This window comes from Schistocerca cancellata, chromosome 7 (assembly GCF_023864275.1).
Source record: "Schistocerca cancellata isolate TAMUIC-IGC-003103 chromosome 7, iqSchCanc2.1, whole genome shotgun sequence".
Classification (NCBI taxonomy): domain Eukaryota; kingdom Metazoa; phylum Arthropoda; class Insecta; order Orthoptera; family Acrididae; genus Schistocerca; species Schistocerca cancellata.
The window spans coordinates 341,216,139-341,237,134 of NC_064632.1; the positions used below are offsets into that span (position 1 = coordinate 341,216,139).

The 20,996-nt window shown below is 38.2% G+C and overlaps 1 protein-coding gene across 2 annotated transcripts in view; it reads left to right on the forward strand.

Moving 5' to 3' along the window:
• LOC126092570 (nidogen) overlaps positions 1 to 20,996 on the forward strand; it is a 308,151-nt gene that overhangs the window by 267,113 nt on the left and 20,042 nt on the right. For both annotated transcript variants that reach the window (XM_049908247.1, XM_049908248.1), the window contains 5 exons: positions 844 to 1,061; positions 8,859 to 9,015; positions 9,722 to 9,850; positions 11,185 to 11,295; positions 20,677 to 20,848. In XM_049908247.1, coding sequence (XP_049764204.1) covers positions 844 to 1,061; positions 8,859 to 9,015; positions 9,722 to 9,850; positions 11,185 to 11,295; positions 20,677 to 20,848 — 787 coding nt within the window. The remainder of the gene's footprint in view (positions 1 to 843; positions 1,062 to 8,858; positions 9,016 to 9,721; positions 9,851 to 11,184; positions 11,296 to 20,676; positions 20,849 to 20,996) is intronic.

Here is a 20,996-nt window from a genome sequence, read left to right on the forward strand (position 1 = left end):
ATCTTCTCGTAGCCCTCTGTTACATGACCTCATTCAAACTCAGTGAGGTGTTGATAATGGTGTCTTTGCCGCCTTAAAGGCATTCTTGATGAACATCAGTTCACCACATCCAGTCTCAAAGGTAAAAAATACTCACAACCATTTCAGTGTGCATTTAAAGCAAATCTGATTTGCATCCTCACCCTTAAGCAACTGGTGTGAAATCTGAATAGCCATCACCTTTCAGATGCAGAAACACACCTACCAGTGTCATTTATGTCACACAACTCATTCTTGGTGTTGCAATTTTTTTTCTGTCAGTGTGTATAATCAAAATTTTGAATTTCTCCACTGCATTATGTGCATAAAGCTGATAGATTAGTTACTGACTACAGCACTATAATGTAACTGGGTAGATAAAAAATCTACTCACCAGACTTTGGCAGGAGAACACACATAGAAAGGTATTCAAGTTTCCAAGTTTTCAAAGCCAGTGGCTCCATCTGACAGAAGGGTTGAGGAGGAAGGAAGAGAGGTGAAGGAAAAGCACTGGTGAGGTTTAGGAAAAGGGGTAGAGTCTGGAAAAGTCATACAGAGCCCCACATCAGGGAAACTTACCAGAGAGGATGAGGAGGAAAAGCTTTCCTAAGCCTCATCAGTCTTTTCCTTCATCCCTCTTCCTTCCCCTTCAACCTTTCTGCCAGAAGAAGGAACCACTGACTCCGAAAGCTTGGAAACTGTAATACCTTTTGCATGTGTGTTCTCCTGCTGCCACTTGGTGACTAGATTTTTTATCTATACAATTACCTTATATTTTCTCAAATTTATTGTTTTCATTGATGTAACTACAGTAGTATGTTACAGGTGGTGACGAATGTGAGGAGGCATGTCATTACAATGCACGATGTGTGTTTGATGGCGATCTTGGCGAATACCGATGTCGTTGTAGTGCTGGCTTTGTGGGTGACGGCACAGACTGCCAGCCTGAACCACTTGGATGTAACATCCTCAACAACTGTGGCGTAGGAGCTGACTGCTCTTATGACCAGGCATCAGCAGGATACCGCTGCAAGTGCAGACAGGTCGGTGATGCAGACAAAAGTTATTTTATGTATTTTTAAAACTGGCTTTTAAATAGTTAAATAAATGGGCATCCATGTGCTGGCCATCCATGTGCTGCACTTTTGCAAGGTATAGAGCAAATGTTGGCATTCTCAATGACAAGTTGGAGGTAGTCAATAGGAGGATACTATGGGGGTAACCAGTAGTCACCAGTCAATTAATCTTGTCGGTCAGATGTCTCTTGTGTCACCCTCTTTGTCTTTGTCTTCCTTTTTCCTCCCAACTAGTGGGTCCCTCTCATCCTGGAGGTCTGAGTGACCCAACTCCCTTTATAACCATCTCCAAATCCTCTTTCCACCACAAGGGAAGAAGCAGTATTTCCAAAAGCTGTGATAGTCTCTTGTTCTGCTAAATGTGTCAGTTGGAAGTTTTAAGAATTTCACCTTCAGGAGATTGAGTACTGGTCAGCTATTCTGTCTCATAATTTCATAGTTATCACAAGTTAATTTTCCTTTTGATATTTTTCAAACTCAGGAGTTTCAGAGTCGCATTTCACCATGTGAGTCCTGTACTGATTTGGAATATGCTACATGTTGAATTGTGGAATGTTTTCAAATTTTCCATATTTGTTACTTGAAGAGAGACAGAGAGTCATTAATACATTTTTGTCTAAAAAAAGGACCTGTCCTCAGATTAAAACAGTCCATATATAAGTATTCAGCAGAATTTTAATCCTTCAATTATCTCTTCTCTTACAGCAAGAAGATTATTTTACGTATCAGGCTCACTTGCTCTTTCATGCATACCATATATTATAAATAACAGTATAAATGTTTTTATGTAGTGTTACTGAAGAATCTTATGAGAACATCTCCCATAAACCAAAATAAATTGTGGTCTCCATCTACATCTACAGACTTAAAGCCACTGTACAGTGAATGGTTGAGAGTGTCTTGGGCCACTGCCATTTAGTCCCTTTCCTGTTGCACTTGAAAATGGAGTAAGGAAAAAATGACTGTCTATGTCTGTATGAGCCCAGACTTCTTTTTGTCTCCTCAGTCCTTACTCAAGATGTACATTGGCGCCAATAGAATCGTTTTGCGGGCTGTTGTGAATGCTGGTTCTGTAAACTTTCTTGATAGAGTTTCAAAAAAAGAATGTCTTCTTCCCTTTACGTTTTCCCATTTGAGTTCATGGAGCATTTCCACAATGTTGACTGGAACTACAAGTGACAATTCTAGCAGCAAACCTCCAAATTGTTTTGATGTCTTCCCTTAATCCAACTTGGTGGGAATTCCAAATGCTTTAGTGGTTCTCAAGAATGGGTTACATAAGTGTTCTCTACATGGTATCCTTTACAGATGAGTTTCACTTTTCTAGAATTCTTCCAACAAACCAAAGTAAATTATGTGGCTTCCCTACAACTTGAGCTTAAGTGCACATTCAGTTCCATGTCACTTTTCAACATGTCTAGATATTTAATCAGCATGACTGTGTCAAGCAGCACATAACTGATACTGCATTTGAGCATCACAGAATTGTTATGCCAACTCATCTGCTTTAATTTACATTTTTTGCCATTTGGAGAAAGTTGCATTCATCACACCAAAGAGAAATTCTGTCTAAGTGAGCTTGTATCCTCCTACAGTTTCCTGGTGTGATATTTCCCTATACACTACAGCATCATTGGCAAACAGATGCAGATTGCTGCTTGCCCTATACATTAGTTTGTTTATGTATATAGAGAATAAGAGCAGTGCTACCACACTTCCCAGGGGCACTGAAGATGATAACCTTATCTCTGATGAACACCTGACATTCAGGACAATGTACTGAGTTCTATTACTTAAAAACTCTTTGGGCAACTCACATTAACTGATATCCTTTTCTGTGTGCTTGGACATTGGTTAATGTTCATGTGGTAGTGTGTCAAAATGTAAAACATGTCACATTAAGGGCCCTCAGTGGCAAAAATGTTTGTGTCCAGTCCTCATGGATGACACAGGAACTGGAATTGAGGGCAGAAAAGCAGAAGTTGAGATACAGAATTCCGTATGCAGTTACAGTGGAAACTCACTTAACAAGCACTTCCCATAGTACACAATTCACATAATGAGCAAAAAAATGGTAAAAAAATGACTCGCTTAATGAGCAATGTTTTGCATAACAAGTGATGGTGATTTAGTGTGTCATCACTAGTCGTTCGCACGCAAGAGGGGAACATACAATAATTCTCCTGCTCGGAAGAAGCTTTGGCCGGAGTGCATTGTCAAATGTGACTCTGAGGCATATGAGTCACTACCTGTGGAGCCTGTAGCCAACAAGACTGTGTCTTTGATCAAGAGCATGGGACTAGAAGTGGTAATGATGATATCGATGAGCTTGTGGAAGATCATAGCCAAGATATGATAACCGAATAGCTTGTGGAGCCACAGTGTGTTTCACAACAGGAAGTTGTGGAGAGGAGTTCTTCAGAGGAGGAGGAGGTAACAGCAAAGCAGCAATCGCCTGGCACAATAAGAGAAATGCTGAAAGCATAGGAATTGGTTGCTTCATCAACCTAAAAAAGCAGGGATTATGCACACTACTAAGAAGATACTACAAGCTGCAATCACAAGAACTATTTGGAGCAGCTGTTATTGTCTGTTTAACTTTTTAAAACCGAAGTCCATAATTTTAAACATAATTTTAAGTGATGTTTTCCCCACCTAAGAAAAGTTCATATTCTTTTAAAGAAATCACCAACATTGCTATTCTGGGGTATTATATTATACTATAATACCCATAACTGTGCCTACAAACTGTCTCAGTTTTAGAATGAATCGAGATCTGTAACTGGATAAGGTTGCCTTTTTTTCTTGCCAAGGGTAATTAAGAAAACACAGTTTTCCCCACAGGGGCTTTGTTCCACATGGTTTACTATAGTATCTCATAAGTTATGACAGAGCATGCTTTCCCTCATTACAGTTCTTTCATTGAGTCCTAGAGTCTTTGAGCTACATTTTAAAACTTCATCAGCAGGAATTGATGGATGCCCATGAACTGAAACAAATTCTTTTTCTTGCTCATAAGAATGCTCGCATGTCCTCCATAGTAATTCTAAGGCCTGACTGTTTAAAGACACTCCACAGTGTAATGGATTGTCACTTGATGAATGATAACTTTTTAGTGACTTTTTTAATTACCAAAACCTGTCTTTGAAGCAGTAACACAACACAACTGTGTAGAAGCAGGCAGTGCACATTAACACACAACATTTATGTATCAGAAGCAACCTGACAGAGTCAAAACCAGCTTAGTTGCTTTTCTGTAACAGGTTCAAAAGCACCTCAAGTTACTCATTTGTTTATCAGTCATACTGCCAACTTCATGGGGTTGTCAAGTGATCTTGAAGCAACACATTTCAGTGGTCCAGGTATAGAAAGATCCTGAACTCAGACATAATTAAGTGTTTCAAACAGAATCACCTCCATTTCAACAAGCTTGGATACTGAAGATACTGCTTGTATGAAACTCAAGTTGCCCTTTTCTCACAATACCTTGAAAGCCATGGAGCAAGGCAGTCAAGAGGATGCAATATTTCTTGACTTAAAAAAGCGTTTGATCTAATCCACAGCAAACTTTTTACCAAAAGTTTAGACAAGTTCAAACAAAATTTGTGATTGGGCTGAGGTTTTTGTGTTAGAGAGGACACAGCATGTTATCTTGGATGGAGAATCACATGTTATCTTGGATAGAGAATCATCCTCAGAAGTAGAAATAGTTTCAGGTGTGTTGTAGGGGTTATCTTTGGACCCTTCTTGTTCATGTTTACATTAGTGACCTGACAGATGATATTAATAGTAAACTCAGATGTTTTGCAGTTTTCTGTAATGAAGTACTGCCTGAAGAAGCTGCACAAATATTCAGTCATTCTTGAAAAGACTTTAAGTTGAAGCAAGGATTGGCAATCAGCTTTAAATGTTAAGAAGTGAAAAATTAGGCACCAGACAAGAAAACTTAGCATCCTATAACTACAACAACAGTGAGTCTCAATTGGAATCAGTCAAGTCATGCAAATATGTGGATGTAATAATTTGTAGACATATGAAATGGAATGATCACATAGGCTGATCTGTAAGTAAGGAAGGTGGCATTCTTTGGTTCGTTGGCAGGATACTTCAATAATTCGGTCAGTCCGCAAAGGAGACTGCTTAAAAATCACTTCTGCATCCCATATTTGAATATTGCTTAAGAGTATGCAATCCATAAAAGTAGGGTAAATGAGGGATACTGAACATACACCAAGGAGAATAGTTTGAATGGTCATGTAGTCAATTCATGAAGAGAAGAATGAGGGCTCCCCAATTCTGAATTGGCAGAAGTTGATTGACTTTCACCTGCTCATGTTTTGTGTCTGTCCACTGCCAACCTTGGCTATCTAATACAGAACCTCATGTCTGGAGCTATTGCAAAGTGATTGTTGTGCTATGTTGTGTTGTGGTGCAAATTAATACACCTATATTACTGATGAATGACAAATCGGTTCCTGGCACATCACAGGCAGTATCAGATACTCCTTGGAGAAGGGTAAGCAATAGTACTTTATGGAGTGCAACAAGAAAAATAATTAATAATAAATGTTGCAAGCAGGAGATCAAAAATAAAGAGTTGCTTCAGACTCACTCTCAGCCAATGTGATAAACAGTGACACACGCAGAAGCAAGTTCTAGCATTGTGAGAAGAAATCAGAAATTTTGTAAAGATAATCCCGGGATATCACCAGAAACAGCCAGTAAAAAGTTCAGTTCAACAATGCTTTGAAGTTTTCTTCCCCTTTGTGTGAATTACTTTAAAGTGGTAATCTTGCTTGTGTTTTTTTTAACATATTATTGATTATAGGAATTCCTGGTACTGTTTCCCTTAAAATGAGGCTTTTTGAAACCACATATGCTGTTGCATAATTTAGGATCCCAGGTGTTATAAAATCCTGCAGTCATTAACCCTGATGGGCCCTCATGCGGAAGAAAAAGAAAAAAAAAAAAAAAACCCCTCTGTTGCATGACAAAGGCTGCAGTAACAGTGGTAATTGTTGAATTCCCACTATAATGTAATGAATAAGTTGTTTAGCTTATATGAGCCCTGTCACATGTCAGTTTCTTTTGCATCTTTATAGAAATGACAGTCATCATTATTTGTATTCAATTAATAGTTGGTGCACAGTGTGATACCTGGGGCCAAAGCCTTCACAACTCTGAAGATGGTTTCCAGAGATCTGCAGACCTTTCCTTGCTTACTGTAACTATAAATTTTGCATAGAGTACAGTCCTACTTTCTGACTTCTTCTCTTCTTCTTCATCTTCCCGTCCCCCCCCCCCCCCCCCCCTCCCCGCATGTAGGCCAGGATCTACTGGGAAAATCCAGTTGGATACTTCAACAGGAGACAAATAGACAAATAATTGGAGACTTCTGCTTGATGTAGAAGATTGCTCCCAGTCTTTGGAAACTTTGATCAAAACTTGAGGAAAGCATTTGCTGGACTTGGAGTCCACATATCTGTGGAATAATTTGTTGTCCTGGGATTCATACATAAAAAAGTGCAGAATAGGAAGTCTTTATTGCGAGAGCATGAAAACACTGATTGGCCGTCATGCTCCATTAGGAAACATTTTCTGGAAGCAGCCACAGAAATGTGTATTTTATCTAGATGAAACTTGGATGGACAGAAATATGACAGATGGGAAACATTTTCAGAAAGAGGATGATGTCAGTGTCATGGGATGGGGAACCTCTTCTAAAAGACTTATTGTTGGAAGTGTTGGATCAAAGAAGAAGTTTGTCCGGGAGTCCCAACTAATATTTGGGCTAAATCCATAAAAGGTGGCTACAATGATCATACAAACAGTGAAAACTTGGAAAGCTGGTTTATGGATATGATTCTTCCAAATCTCTCTCCAGAGTCAGTCATTCTGATGAACAATTCTCCATACCATAACAGACAGGTGGACAGAACACCCACACAGTATGATACCAAAGCAAGGATATTGGAACGGCTACAAAAGAGGCATATTGCCTGCACTGAGAGCATGACAAAGCAGGCTCTGTTCTCTTTAATTCAAGAACACAGATCTGCTTTTAAAAAAGAAATATGTGATTGATGAAACGGCAAAAGAAATAAGTCACACGGTTGTCCAGTTGCTCCCCTATAATTGCAATTCAGGTGCAGTGGAACAGGCATGGGCAAGAGTCAAAAGGCTATTCAGGAAGAGCAACATTTCAGGAGACACGTTCAGTGACAATCTGTTTAAAATTTCCAGCGAGTCCCTTCTGTTAGTAATTATTGATGACTAGGAAGGGCACTGCAGGAAGGGCCAACAGCTGGAAGATTACTGGAGGCAAGATAGTGTCATCGAACTCACAGTAGATGAAATCGTTATTAAGACTGATGAACTGAACAGTAGTGACTTCAAAAATTAATCATTCACAGATGAGAAATATAATGAGCCTGATTCTGAGTGATTTATGTGCAGTCAAATTCAGTGTTACATTTGATAATAAATGTTCAGAATTTTAATAATTCTGTCTATTGCCACAATATAAGTTTTACTACTGGCTCCTTTTAATTTAAAATTGTCTATGAGTACTGATACAGAATTAATAACAACAAGCACCATTATTCAACAAGGAACCATCAATTCCTGTAAACTTTTGTTGAGCCCCTGTTTCAGTTTTTATTTTCGCAGATGTGCAATATGCAGCAGTGGATGACGGTTCAAAGCCTCATCCAGCCATCCTGATTTAGGTTTTCCCTGATTTCCCTAAATCACTTAAGGCAAATGCCGGGATGGTTCCTTTGAAAGGTCACAACTGACTCCCTTCCCTATCCTTCCCTAATCTGATGGGACCAATGACCTCACTGTTTTGTGCCCCTCCCCCAAATCAACCAACCGACCAACCTTGTAATATGGTACCATGGCCAGTAGATGGCACTGTCAATGCCGCTTGGAGCATAAATTAATGCATGAGTAGTGCAGGACATATGTGTGGCTTGTCCTCCACTCACTGCCCCTCACCATTCAGCACTGCTGGGAAGTGGAATGTAAAACTTGCTACCTCCACTCCCCAACCTCCTCAGAATTAGTTCTTCTTCTTGTGAACAGACTGTAGGTTTGTTTGACTCGTAGGGGTATGCCACAGAAATGCTGCAAAACCTGAACTGGCAGACACTAGAAGATAGCCTTCAGTTGTCCTTCAAAAGCCTATTTACAAAGTTCAGGAAACATTATTAAGGGAGAAACCTACAAATAAATTGCAACCTCTTATGTATGGTTCCCATGGAAGCTGTGGAGACACAGCTTTACAGATTACAGTATTTTCAGGGGCATTTAAGCAGTACTTAATTGGAACAGAAAAAAGCCCTAATGTGTGGTAACCTCTGCCACGTACTTCACAGTGGTTTGCAGAGTATATTATATTTATTTGAATATTATTATTTTTCATGGCATTACTACTATTCTTCAAATATTGCTATTCCAAACAGTGATACTCTTATCCTTTCCTTCAAGTCCTGGTAGTTTTGTAAAATTGATTACATAAAATAACCACAAACACAAGAAGCAATAAATTCTGTTATTTCCCTTCATTTACACAATGTTTTCCTTCAAATGACTTTGAAACAATAAGTGTCACAATGAATTTCTGAAACAGTCCAAGGTACCATATCATCTATAAGTGCCTAATAATTCTGAGATTTTAAGAAATAAAATTGGTATAATCATGGATGCTTTCCTTCTGTCTTGAAATCACAGTGTATGATAACAAACATCTTTATTTTGTAGGGAATGCGTGGTGATGGTTACACATGTGTACCTGAAATAACATGTATCACCAATCCAGAACTATGCAGCCGGGATGCTACATGTGTTTCAGATGCTACAGGCAGCTACATTTGCCAATGTAATCCTGGCTTTCGTGGAAATGGTGCATTCTGCAGACGTATGTTTCATCTTTGTTTGTTCCAATTAATCAATGTTGACTTTTAAATTTTGAGCCAATGGTTAACAGCCTATACATAATGTTTGACAGATATTATCTTCCACTTATTACTGTCTTTATTTATTAAATGCTACTGCAGTTTCAACATTTATATTGTCTTCAAGCGTAATTGATAATAGAATCCTGACACACGGAAAATTTCTAGAAAGAACAACACAAACTAGAAATGTAATGGACATAATTAAGTCAGTTATTGTTCACACACAGCTTGAAATACAATGGATGTTTGAGATTCTGTATGGGGACTACTTATAATCATTTTACAGTCGAAAATAGAAAAGTATATAGTGAAACACAAAAAAGAAGCAAGGAAAAACACTGATCTGATATCGTGATTTACATATAACTGAAATTTCTGCATAAAAAAAACTTAAAGACAAAGACAAAGATGAAAATTGAATATTAATTAAGAAAGAGGGGAACACTTTTAAATCAGAACAACTTAAGTAGAAATAATAGGAAACTAACAGGAAAATGATCAAATCTTGAGCATTCAATACTTTATATCCAACCCTTGTAACTTGATAGAAAATGTCAGTGGAAAATTGATTACAGCTTTAAAATGTGGGTAGAGTGTGATGGAAAGGAATGGAAGAAAGATGCAGCATATATTGTTGCATAAATGCATATTTTTTTCTATTTACAGGTATATCAAAACATGAAGGAAATTTTCTTCTTTTGAATCGTGGCATGGCTATGATGCGAGTACCATTTAAACCTTCAAGAAAGGATCCAGGAAACTTTATTTTCTATCAGTATTATCAAATGGCAATAGGTAAGAAATTATTATTATTATTAGTAGTAGTAGTAGAGTAGTCAGGTATTCTACATTATACTACTACAGAACCCAGCAATACTTTGCAATTGCTAAATAAGAAGGGAATTTGATGCATATCCTAATCTCCCTCCCCACCCACCCCACCCCACCACTGCCCACTCTCTTTGGTCCATCTTCTCGTCCTGCATCCTCTCTCTGTCCATCACTTCCTTCTCCGTCTCTGTGACGTCCTCTCTCTATCCATTTCCTCAGCCCACTTCTTTATCGCCCCTCTTTCTGACTCAGTCTTGTTTGTTGGTGTTGCAAAGGATACCTTGACTGGAGTCTCTTAAAATGAATGGGTAAACCAGTTGTGATCACTGGTCTACAGGCTATGAAGAGACCTCTCCAGCTGCTGGATCTGTGAGGATAGTAGCTTCAATCACAATATTTCACATGCGTTTTCTGTTAATATCTACTGCAAGGAATAAAATGAAGCAGCACATTGTTATGCTTGCAAACTTTTTTTTAAAATTATGTAGAAGGAGAAAGAATGTATACAAAAGAAACAATTTGCCTATGGTTTAAATGTCATGATGTTTTTATTAAAATTCAGTGCTAAAAAGAAAAGTAAACCACACATTTTCACAGCACCGCATTTTTTCCTTGCAGCCAGTTTTTATCAGAAAACCTGTACAGTGTTGCTTAAAAAAATATACAGCCTATGTCCATCTGAATGCTTATTAAAGTATTGTCCAAAAAAATTGAAGTAAATTGATGAAGAACATGTCAAGACTTTTGCCAACAATGTTGGCTATTGCACCACATATGTAATTATATACTACAAATATTTTTAAAAATATATAGTCTATGGCCGTCCAAATTGTATCATGAGAAATTTGAAATAAATAGGTAAAGAACTTTTCAAGATTCTTACCAACAATGTTTCCTCCTTATTGTTACATATATATTTACATACAATATACTGTATGTTTAAAAATATGCAGCCTCTGTCCAACTACACATTTGTTAAAGTATCCTGCAAGAATTTGAAGTAAATCGGTCTGGAGCTATTTGAAATTTTTATTAGCTATTTTAAACTATGATTTGTATGACAGTATAGATTATAACTTTTTTGGTTCTTTTTTGGGGGAAAGTTATGAGTACCATCATAAATGTTCTACAGTCAATATATGGTAAGTGAAACAGTGTATATGATTTTATTTTAAAATAAGGCATTAATCAGTTTGTCCAGCATTTAGTATAATCTGACACTAGATTGTTTAAATCTGTGAGTAATTTCCTGAGACTTGAAAATTTTTATAACCCTTAATTCTATTGTTTAATCTTAGGTATTGACATTGACTGTGAAGAAGGCCGTGTGTACTGGAGTGACATAACAGGGAAAAGAATCAAAAGCTCAAACTATAATGGCAGCAATAGCACTATTTTCATCAGCACAGGTAAGACTTTTGTTTATTTTGATTTATTGGACAGTATTGTAAGTACACTCCATGACAAAGAAGGTGAAGCATCCAGAAGACGTCCTCGGATGTCAGTGTAACATTGTACATTTACACACCATTGGCTGGTATGTAAGTAGTTAGAGTGGCAATTCTGTGAAATGTACCATTACCAGGCCTGGTAGAGTGTATAAGGGACATGAACAACATCAGATATTGAGTGATCACTGTGAAAGACACGGAGATGCTGTGTACGCTTGTGAGACAGCATTATAAGCACTGGATAGAGTTTGAAAGGGACCTCAATTTGGCCTGCTGGACAAATCATGCAGTATCCAGGTTTGTGGGGCATTCGGATGCAATAGTGGCCTGATGTTGGCCTACATGGGGACATGACAGCAGGCATGTTTGTCATCAATGTTGTTACGGTCAACCATGTCTGATCACCAAGAGGGAGAATCACTTTATTGTGCACCAAGCACATTATAGGCCCTTCACATCTGCATCTGGATTTGCCATACAAGAACAAGGAATGAATGGACTCGCTGCAACACTGTGTCATCCTGCACCATTGGTCAGAGACTAGCATCATCCAGACCAGGATATTATTGTCCCATGCATAGCCTGTGATTAACACCACAACACAAACAGTTTGATTTGAGTGGTGCCATGATTGCGACGCATGGACTGCTGATGAATGGCATCACATTGCATTCAGCAATGAACTGCATTTCTGCACTACCCCAAATGACCACCATCAGTGAGTATCGTGATGATCTGGGAAGAGGTCCTATTCTCCAACGTTTACAGAGGCATAGTAATGTTACTCCTGGTACCTCGATGTGGGAAGCCATTGATTATGACTTCAGATCATGGCTGGTAGTGACTCTGAGGGCACAGTGGTACATCACAGACACTCTGTATCATTATGCAGGGTGTATATGACCCGGAACAACTGGGAGATCCGGGAAAAACCTGGGAATTTTTTCATCCGGGAGAAAACCGGGAAAAACCCCGGAATTTTTTTAGAATTCTGGGAATTTTTTTGTTGTTTAAGTTTTCAGTTAAATTTTTGTAATTTTGACCATTAAGGACTGATACTCTCACAAAGGATATTACTATATCCCGTGACTGCAGAATAATACTGCAGCATTAAAACATGAACGAGAGAAAAAACTAAAATAAAACTTAAATTGCAAAGGAGATGTGCCATATAAAATAAGACAGTGCACATACAAGTTTCTGCCAACAGCAAAATATGTCAATGATTTTAGGAAGACTATGCAATGTTTTGTAACAACAAATTGCGTCCGATGAGCATGATGTCACAACTGTTTACATTAGATTCATTTAAGCAGTTACGAGTGGGCTCATGCGCACGTGCAGTTGAGTCGCGTATGAGTAATACTTTCTCCCGCTTCTGCCTACTGAAATGTGGCTGCTGGCTGTGTAAGCAGCAGTAGCAGCAACCAGCGACATGGGGTACCCGGAAGATTTTACTGGCTTGCCCAAGCTGCCAGATTCATGCGTGCGCAGCAGGCCCGGATCTGGTTGGGGGGCTGACCGGGGTATCTGAGCCGGGTGGCAATTTCAGGGGGAAGGGGCAAATTCATATTCTTGAGGAAAATAACCTTGTTTCACAAAGCACCTAGCATCCAGCACACGTTGGTCTATCAATTATTCGTATGATTTTGAAAGGCACCCTTGCTGGTTTTTGGACATTTTTGAACACATTATAAGTTGATTTCTGAATGAATTATAAGTTGAGTTTTGAATGCATGCATAGTGTACGTGATGTCTCTGACAGGGGAATCCTCGTCGCATCTAGAAATGAACTTTACTGCAGACAAAATGGGACGGGCTATACGAGCAGAAAGGAATAAAGCCGAACCGGTGAATGCCAACTGCTGCCTGTTTATGTGGTTGATTCGGTTTGCAAATTTTCAGCATTGTCATAATTACTAGCAAAAATCTGTTGATTCAGACTACCAGAGTGGAAATAAATGACTAACAGGAATAACAGGTAAGAAAGATTATGTATTATCTTCTCGGTGTATCGAAGAAAGTGAAATTTGAACAGAAAATTTTTGGCCAGATCACTACACTCACTACACTAGACAGGGCTAGTTGTAGTTCTCATCTATCAGCCACTTAAGTTCCATTCTGGGAGTAGCGCAGAAAACGCATTGTACAAACACGTAATAATGCCTAACCAGACAATAATCGCTGGATAACCAAACCGGTGATTGTGGCATGGTTAGTTAAGGTAACTGGAGAATGAGTTTTGACGGTGGTAGGAATAGTTATAGAATTAGTGATGGCAAGATTGCTTCTTAGAACGAAGATGGAGAAGAAACAGGGACATTACACAAGTTATAGAAGAATATGACTATTCCAAATTTATACAAAAATTTTGTTCTACGACTTTTCGATCTTGTACATGAGAAACTGGAGCATATGAATGAAATGTGAAACTATTTCCTAACATAAAACTTTTTCATTGTAGTAGGCCAAATAGGTATTTCGTATTGGTACTTCGTGAATTATATTGTTGTACTATAAAAATGATCATTATTGCCAAAACAGTCTCGCTTATTTGCTGTGTGTTACAATTGCTGCAATATTAGAAAGGCCTACTTTGTTTTATCCAGCACAAAGTGACAAAATAGATGTAATCAGATCTAGAAGCCACATCAGTCTTGGTTACTGTTTGTATTAACAGCTTTTTCTGTATTAGACAACGACATTTTGATTTTTCATGTAGCAAAATGTTTGACGAACTTTGATGAGGTAATAGTTCCTTCACAGAAAGGAAAGCATGCCATGTAAAGCTGTAAAAGCTGTAGCAAGATTAGAGAGAAAAATGACTGAAGATATGTGTACTGTCTTGCCCGTCTTTTGTCTTTACTGGTTTTAGGTATCCTATATTTAATTTTGTGTCACACAGAAAGCCGGTTATTAGCTAATAGGCAATAAAGAGTCCAGATTTTCTGAAGAGTTCTTGTTCTCCCGGTTACAAATAATCCCATCCAGTATTAACACTTACAGCATGGTGCCCGTACGTCATACGGGCGCGGCTGCCCTGACGGTGACGACGCCCGTATACCGTACGGGCTAGCCTTTATTTGGCTCTGTAAGCGTGTTTAGCGCATCTCCGAAGCAGTTTTGTCAACTAATGTGGACGTATTTCATTCTTCTTCCGCAAGAGGCAAGCACTTATTGGCTATCTCATCCTGGGAGCGGCTGTGAGCACTGCAAAGTCGAAGTTACCTGCAGTTCATTCACAGGTGTTTACGATCGTGAAAATATCACGCAGCGAGTTGACGGAGGCAGAGATCTTAGCTATTCTTTATGGAGATGAAGGATCTGAAGTTGATGATTCTGACAAAGAGGATTCGTACTCTCCAGACGAAAGTACAAGTGATGATTCAGGTATCTATATGTCTCAATTGTTCATAAAGTGAAGAGCCTGTTTGCCCGAAAAACTTTGAGTGGTGGTAAAAGCTGTTTTTCCACTTGTTTATAGTGTCAACAGTCAACAGTTTTATTTTATATAAAGAGAACACTAGGTAGAATGTATTCCTCGTAGACTTTATTCACAGACTGGGGAAGAAATTGGCTGAGAAGGGCGGAAATATTTTTCAGCAACAAGCCGCTTCATCCTCACAAATTGAGAGGACATTTGCAAGGCACTTTCCAGAGAAGGTCCCACCCACTGCAAACAAGGTGAATACTACTAGGTACTGCAAAGTATGTTCAAACAGGGGGAAGAAAGAGACGGGTAAGCGCATCAGGAAGGAAGTAGATTGTGGTACAAGGACTGTGGCATTGGCCTTTGCGTCCCACAGTGTTTCCAGGATTTTCACATGAAGGCTAACTACATCTGAACTATTAAAATACTCTAGTTTACAGGTACCAGCAGTTAGACAGTCAAGTGATATTTTGTTTTAAATTTAGATACAATAATAATGGCATTACTCAAGAGAGAGATCATGTAAAACTTTTTTATCCACGATATTTTTGTGTTTTCTTTTTTTAATTATAACACCTGTTTGTATTTTATATTGTAAAATAAACTCACTATCATGTAAAGCTCTTACTTTTTCCTTTTAAATGATGCAAGATCCATATTCCTATCATTTTCCTGTTCTTTGCAATCTAATTTCAAACATTCATTAAATATGCCAGTTCACAGCCAAGTGCCGGGTGTAAAGAGGGCAGTGTTGAAAGTGTTAAAGGCGTGGTGGGCAGGATGTTAAACCGGCCAACTGGGAGCAGGAGAGGCACTACATGACATTTTAATTTCCACTGTCTTGAAATAGCTTGATGGAATCCATTACGAAATATACACGTTTGAGTTCCACAGAGCGAAATACAGTGACGTGCGGTATAAGAATGTTGTCTGAAGAGTCGTGGCACTGCACTTCGGCACACTTAAGACCAAATAACATGTCTTACATTTCCTCGAAGATATATGTTTTATGTATGACTCTTCAGAAAGATGTGCACTACAGAACGAACTTATTTTTGAAAAGTCTTTTTTTCTCATTTTTGACATTCTGATGCGCAGAGCAGTCTGACTTAGTGGGAGAGATGGGTAGTCTTCATGTGACCCAGGTTTACATTTAGTGATTTTTCTGTTTCCTCTTCATTTACTGCTCTCACGTCAAATGAAAACAAGACAGATTTCTGTGGCTGGGAGCTATTGAGTGAATTAAAATACATTCACATAATTACAGAAGGCTAAAATATGTTACTAGTTTCAGATTTTATTTTATTTCCACCTTTCTGACAGTCAAGCATTAATTGCCTTGCAGAACAATGAAGTTATTTTTGTCAGTCTGCTAAAGAATTTTGGCTTTTATTAAACTATCCTGCTGAGGCACTTAATTTATTTGAAACGAAGTGTTTAATTCCACACTATTGGCTAGTTTCAACTGTTCGCTGCATTCAAGTGCATGTTTTCATATTCTAGCATGTATGGCATTATGCCATAATAAAGAACCAAACATGAGATAATACAGCACTGGTGCTCCAAGAAAATTTACGCCCCGAAAACCACACCGAAAAGCTTAATATCAGGTCGAGGCCTACGTCAATGGGAATCTGGACATATGAATGTGTGCTTTAACACGCATTTTGGTATGGTTCACAAAATTCTGCTGCTCTTAGAGTATCTTCTGATGTCTTGTTTCTTTTATGACATAGGCCTAATGTAATTAAGATCTTTTAATGTTTTACACATGCGAATATATGGGCTTCCTATGTCACCATAGCTGTGCAACTGCAGCGGTGCCTCTTATCTGGCGCTCTCTGGCAATTGCTGAAATGAAGCTATTTCTAAAAGGTTGAGAGAAAATATTGTGAATTGTGATTCAAAAAGTGTTATTTTCAAAGGAAATTTACTTTTATGCAAGATGAACTATGTGCGAGAATGTATGATGAATTTCTTAAATCACAGAGCGTTTGCTCTCATTTAAAAATCAACCCTTTGATGATGAGCCATTTAGAAGAATTTTGAGCCCAGAGGATCAGAGATTTATGTCAGTATTAAAAATTTTACTGGCGTATTTGTGTGATGTATCTTAAAGTGTAACATGCGCTAAACAGATCAACATTATATGTGTAGCTTATTAATCTTCGAGACAAATATTACATGCAAAATCTTTGTTTTTCTTTTAGCAACAGTATGTATATTAACTTAAATCATTAACTTGTCCTGTTGGTGGAATTCGAATTTATACTTTCGTAATACGAAAATAAACAGCGTACATGTTGCTGCACATCAAAGTTCTTTGCAAAACGTGTTTTTCTCCCTGAGTTTCGTTTTCTAAAGTACCGAGAAATTCTACGCTGCTGTATAAAACCATATCCATTCAAAGGATTGATAAGTTTTACAGTTCAATGGAAAGTATACTGTCACTTACTACGGAAAAAGTGTATTTTCACCTGGGAGAAAATGTATTTTTAATCAGCAGATCCGGGAAAAATCCAGGAATTTTTTTCCTTGTCCACCTATACACGCTGTTATGTTACCTATCATGTGACAGTATTGCAGTGTCATTTCATTATAGGGCAATGCATGTCTACACATACCATCTGTCTCTGTGAACTGTCTGCATGATGAAGTACACCCATGGCTAGCAAGATCCCCAGATATGTCCAAATAGAACATGTGTGGGACCAGTTCAGATATCAACTCAGTCACAGTGCCGGTATCCAGGATATCAAGGATTAGCTACAACAGTTGTGGGCCAGATTGCCTCAGGAGAGAATATGCCAACTTTGACACACTTACCATATCAGTACATGCATCCAAGCCAGAAGGGGTGCAACATCATACTGAAAAATGGGCTCATACTGCCAAGTTCTTTGTAAGTTTGAATCAGTTTTGTAATCATCAAAATTACGTCACAATCCCTCTAAGCCCATAAATTTTCATTTCAGTTCCTCTTCCCCTTCTGGGTGTTTCACTTTTTTGTTAGACAATGTATATTGAATCAGAAACTCGATAAGAAGAAACATGTAGCTGTATTCATTTGCAAACAAAATCTGTTATACTAACTATTCTTGATCTAAAACATAATTCCGTATGTCTTTATTTTCATGCATCATCTCAGCAGCCATTCCAGAGAATCTCATTGATTGTGTCTCTGAACTATTTACCGACAGCCAAGATTGGCATCATGCTTGCTTGCTTTCCTTTCACAGACTTTGTGCTTAGAGACAGAAATTTGTGAGTTGTCTTTAGCAGATCTTCCTCATACTTACTGCCTATTACATTGATATTGGCGCTGCAGATGTCTATAGCCTTGGATGATTAAAATAGTATGTACTCTTTTAACCACAAGTCTGTGCCAGTTTATTTACCAGATAGTCCTTTTTTGCAATATTGACATTCATTGATTTCATAAGTAATACATGAGTTCATTTGAGTATGTGGCATTGACATTTGTTTTCAAACCACCCTAAATGTGTATGTCCATTAGGTCTGTTAATGGCAACTAGTGGCATCACCTATTGGCTGATAATTACTGGTGAATTATGCACAATTCATGAAACCCTGTGAACAAGGCCTGAACAGCTGTTTCTAACATTGGCACTGCTGGTGGTTGTGTAGATGCTTTGAAAAATCTGCTGATACATAGCGCAGAGGTAACTGAGATCAATAAATGGCATTGCTTTTGAACCAAATGCTATAAGGGCATCTAAGTTAAAAATGTTAACAGCTTCGGACAAACCTACAACTAAGAATGTCTGCGTGCATTTGACAGTTTTGTAGTTAGCTAAAAGTGACAATTTTCTGAGGAGAGAAAGTGTCATTTGGCAGTAAGGCATGACCCATCACTGAGCCTTCTGTGGTGGAATTTAGCTGACCTGCAGAAATAATGAGAACTGACGTCTGCTTCTGTGGTGCACGTTGGACTGTCTCCCTGACTCACATGACCACACGCAGAGGTGCACTTTAACCACTAAGTAAAGTTTTTGCTGTTGATGCAAGAATTTCAGGATACCAGCTTGCTGCTCTTGTTGTTGCTGTTGTTGCACTTTTAGATGTTTCTGGTGCTGCTGCTACTGCTGTTGCAGTGACAGCTGTTGCTGTCAAAAACTTTAGATCCATAGTACTGGTACAGAGTGTGATTGCATCACTAAATATACAACAGATTTAAGTCCTCCTAATTACTTTTATGACTGCTCCAGAAATGAAAACATAAACCATAACAGCACCAAAATCATTAGCTGGGCACAGAACATAAATTAATAATGAAAACCAGACAGTCCAAAAACAAAAGCAGAGTCATGATTCTTCAGCTTCTCCTAGCATATTTCATGATGAAACAGTTCACAGGCACACAACTGGATGTAGCGGCCAGTGGCACAATATTTCAACAACTGACAAAATTGCCACCATTGGCACACTTGATGATGACAACATGGCCGCTTGCCGAAATATTGTGCCTGTTGGACAGTGATTTTGACATCCAGCCATTCAGTCATGAACTATTTTGTCAAAAGAAGGGTCATTTCATGCGTAGCTATATGATGATCGATTAAACATATCATACAGCACAGATCAATTGCTGATGCTGTCTGCAGACCAGTGATACTGCCTTTGTGACACATCGGGCCTGCAGCTTGTGACCAGGTGCCACTGTGATAGGATGGATACTGCTTTGGTCCGACTGGTTGCTTCTGGCAATTAGCCATGCAAGTAGCCTCTGAATTACAGTTCTTCAAAGCGACATGCATCAATAATAAGTATTTTTATGAAAAGATACAGAAGTATGCTGAAGATTAGATGGGTAGATCACATAACTAATGAGGAGGTATTGAATAGATTTGGGGAGAAGAGGAGTTTGTGGTACAACTTGACCAGAAGAAGGGACCGGTTGGTAGGACATGTTCTGAGGCATCAAGGGATCACAAATTTAGTATTGGAGGGCAGTGTGGAGGGTAAAAATCGTAGAGGGAGACCAAGAGATGAATACACTAAGCAGATTCAGAAGGATGTAGGTTGCAGTAAGTACTGGGAGATGAAGAAGCTTGCACAGGATAGAGTAGCATGGAGAGCTGCATCAAAACAGTCTCAGGACTGAAGACCACAACAACAACATAAAGAAATCGATATTTCTGTGCACATACCTATGACCATTTTGTCTTTTTTCAAACTCAATGTTATAATAAAATAGCTTTAAACAGTATAAATAAATTCAAGCTCAGAGTATTAAATGCTATGTTAAGTTACAAACTCTAAATTATTCAATAACATAAATGTTACTACTATACTATATATGTTTTGAGCTGCTGTTGATTAAAATGAAAGGAAGCGTTTTTTCAGTCAAGGTTGCCTAAAGTGTAAAAAACATGTGAGTTAGGTCCGTGTTTTTCTAATGTGACACTGCTGATCTGCCACTTTTTATCCATGCATAAGGAATAGTTTTAAATTTTAGGCTGTACTGATCCTCAGATATTTTTATTTTATAGTGGACAGTGAGTGATTCATAAACACATTTAATTGTTTCCTCAGGGAATTGTTTATCTTTCTAGATTCAATGTGAAACACTGAAAATTATTATTATTTCTTTCCTTTCTCAGACATTATGTCTGGTTAAAAATGGAAAGTGATGCGGACCTTGATCAAGCGTGACTTCCTTTTAACTGTACGGTATGCATTCAGGAACTTTCGGGAAATTGAACACGTATCAATAATTACAGCTTTCTGTAGTTGTATATATATGTTTGGATGTAGCTGTATTGTGTTGATGTGCTGGTGGATATTGTGTAGTATGACTCCTGTAGTTGATAGTATTATTATTATTATTGTTACTATTGTTACTGTTATTATGTCCTAAACATGCTAATATATTGGATTTCAAACAGATATCCAATCACCAGAAGGCATCAGTATAGACTGGGTGTCTCGTAACATGTTTTGGACTGATTCTACAAAAGATACTGTGGAAGTAGCAAATTTGGATACTGGTCTCAGGAAAGTCCTGGTCTCAAAAGGCCTTGTTAATCCTCGTGGCATTGCTGCTCATCCATCCAGGGGGTTAGTACTAGTAAAAAATTATAGATGTTTTTGTCATAAAATTTTTATCCTAATATAATTTACAAAGACATAGAATTCATGGCAGTTTTCAGTTTCCTTGTGACTGAAGATTCTGTGAACTCTTGCATGTTACTGCTACTGTACTTCT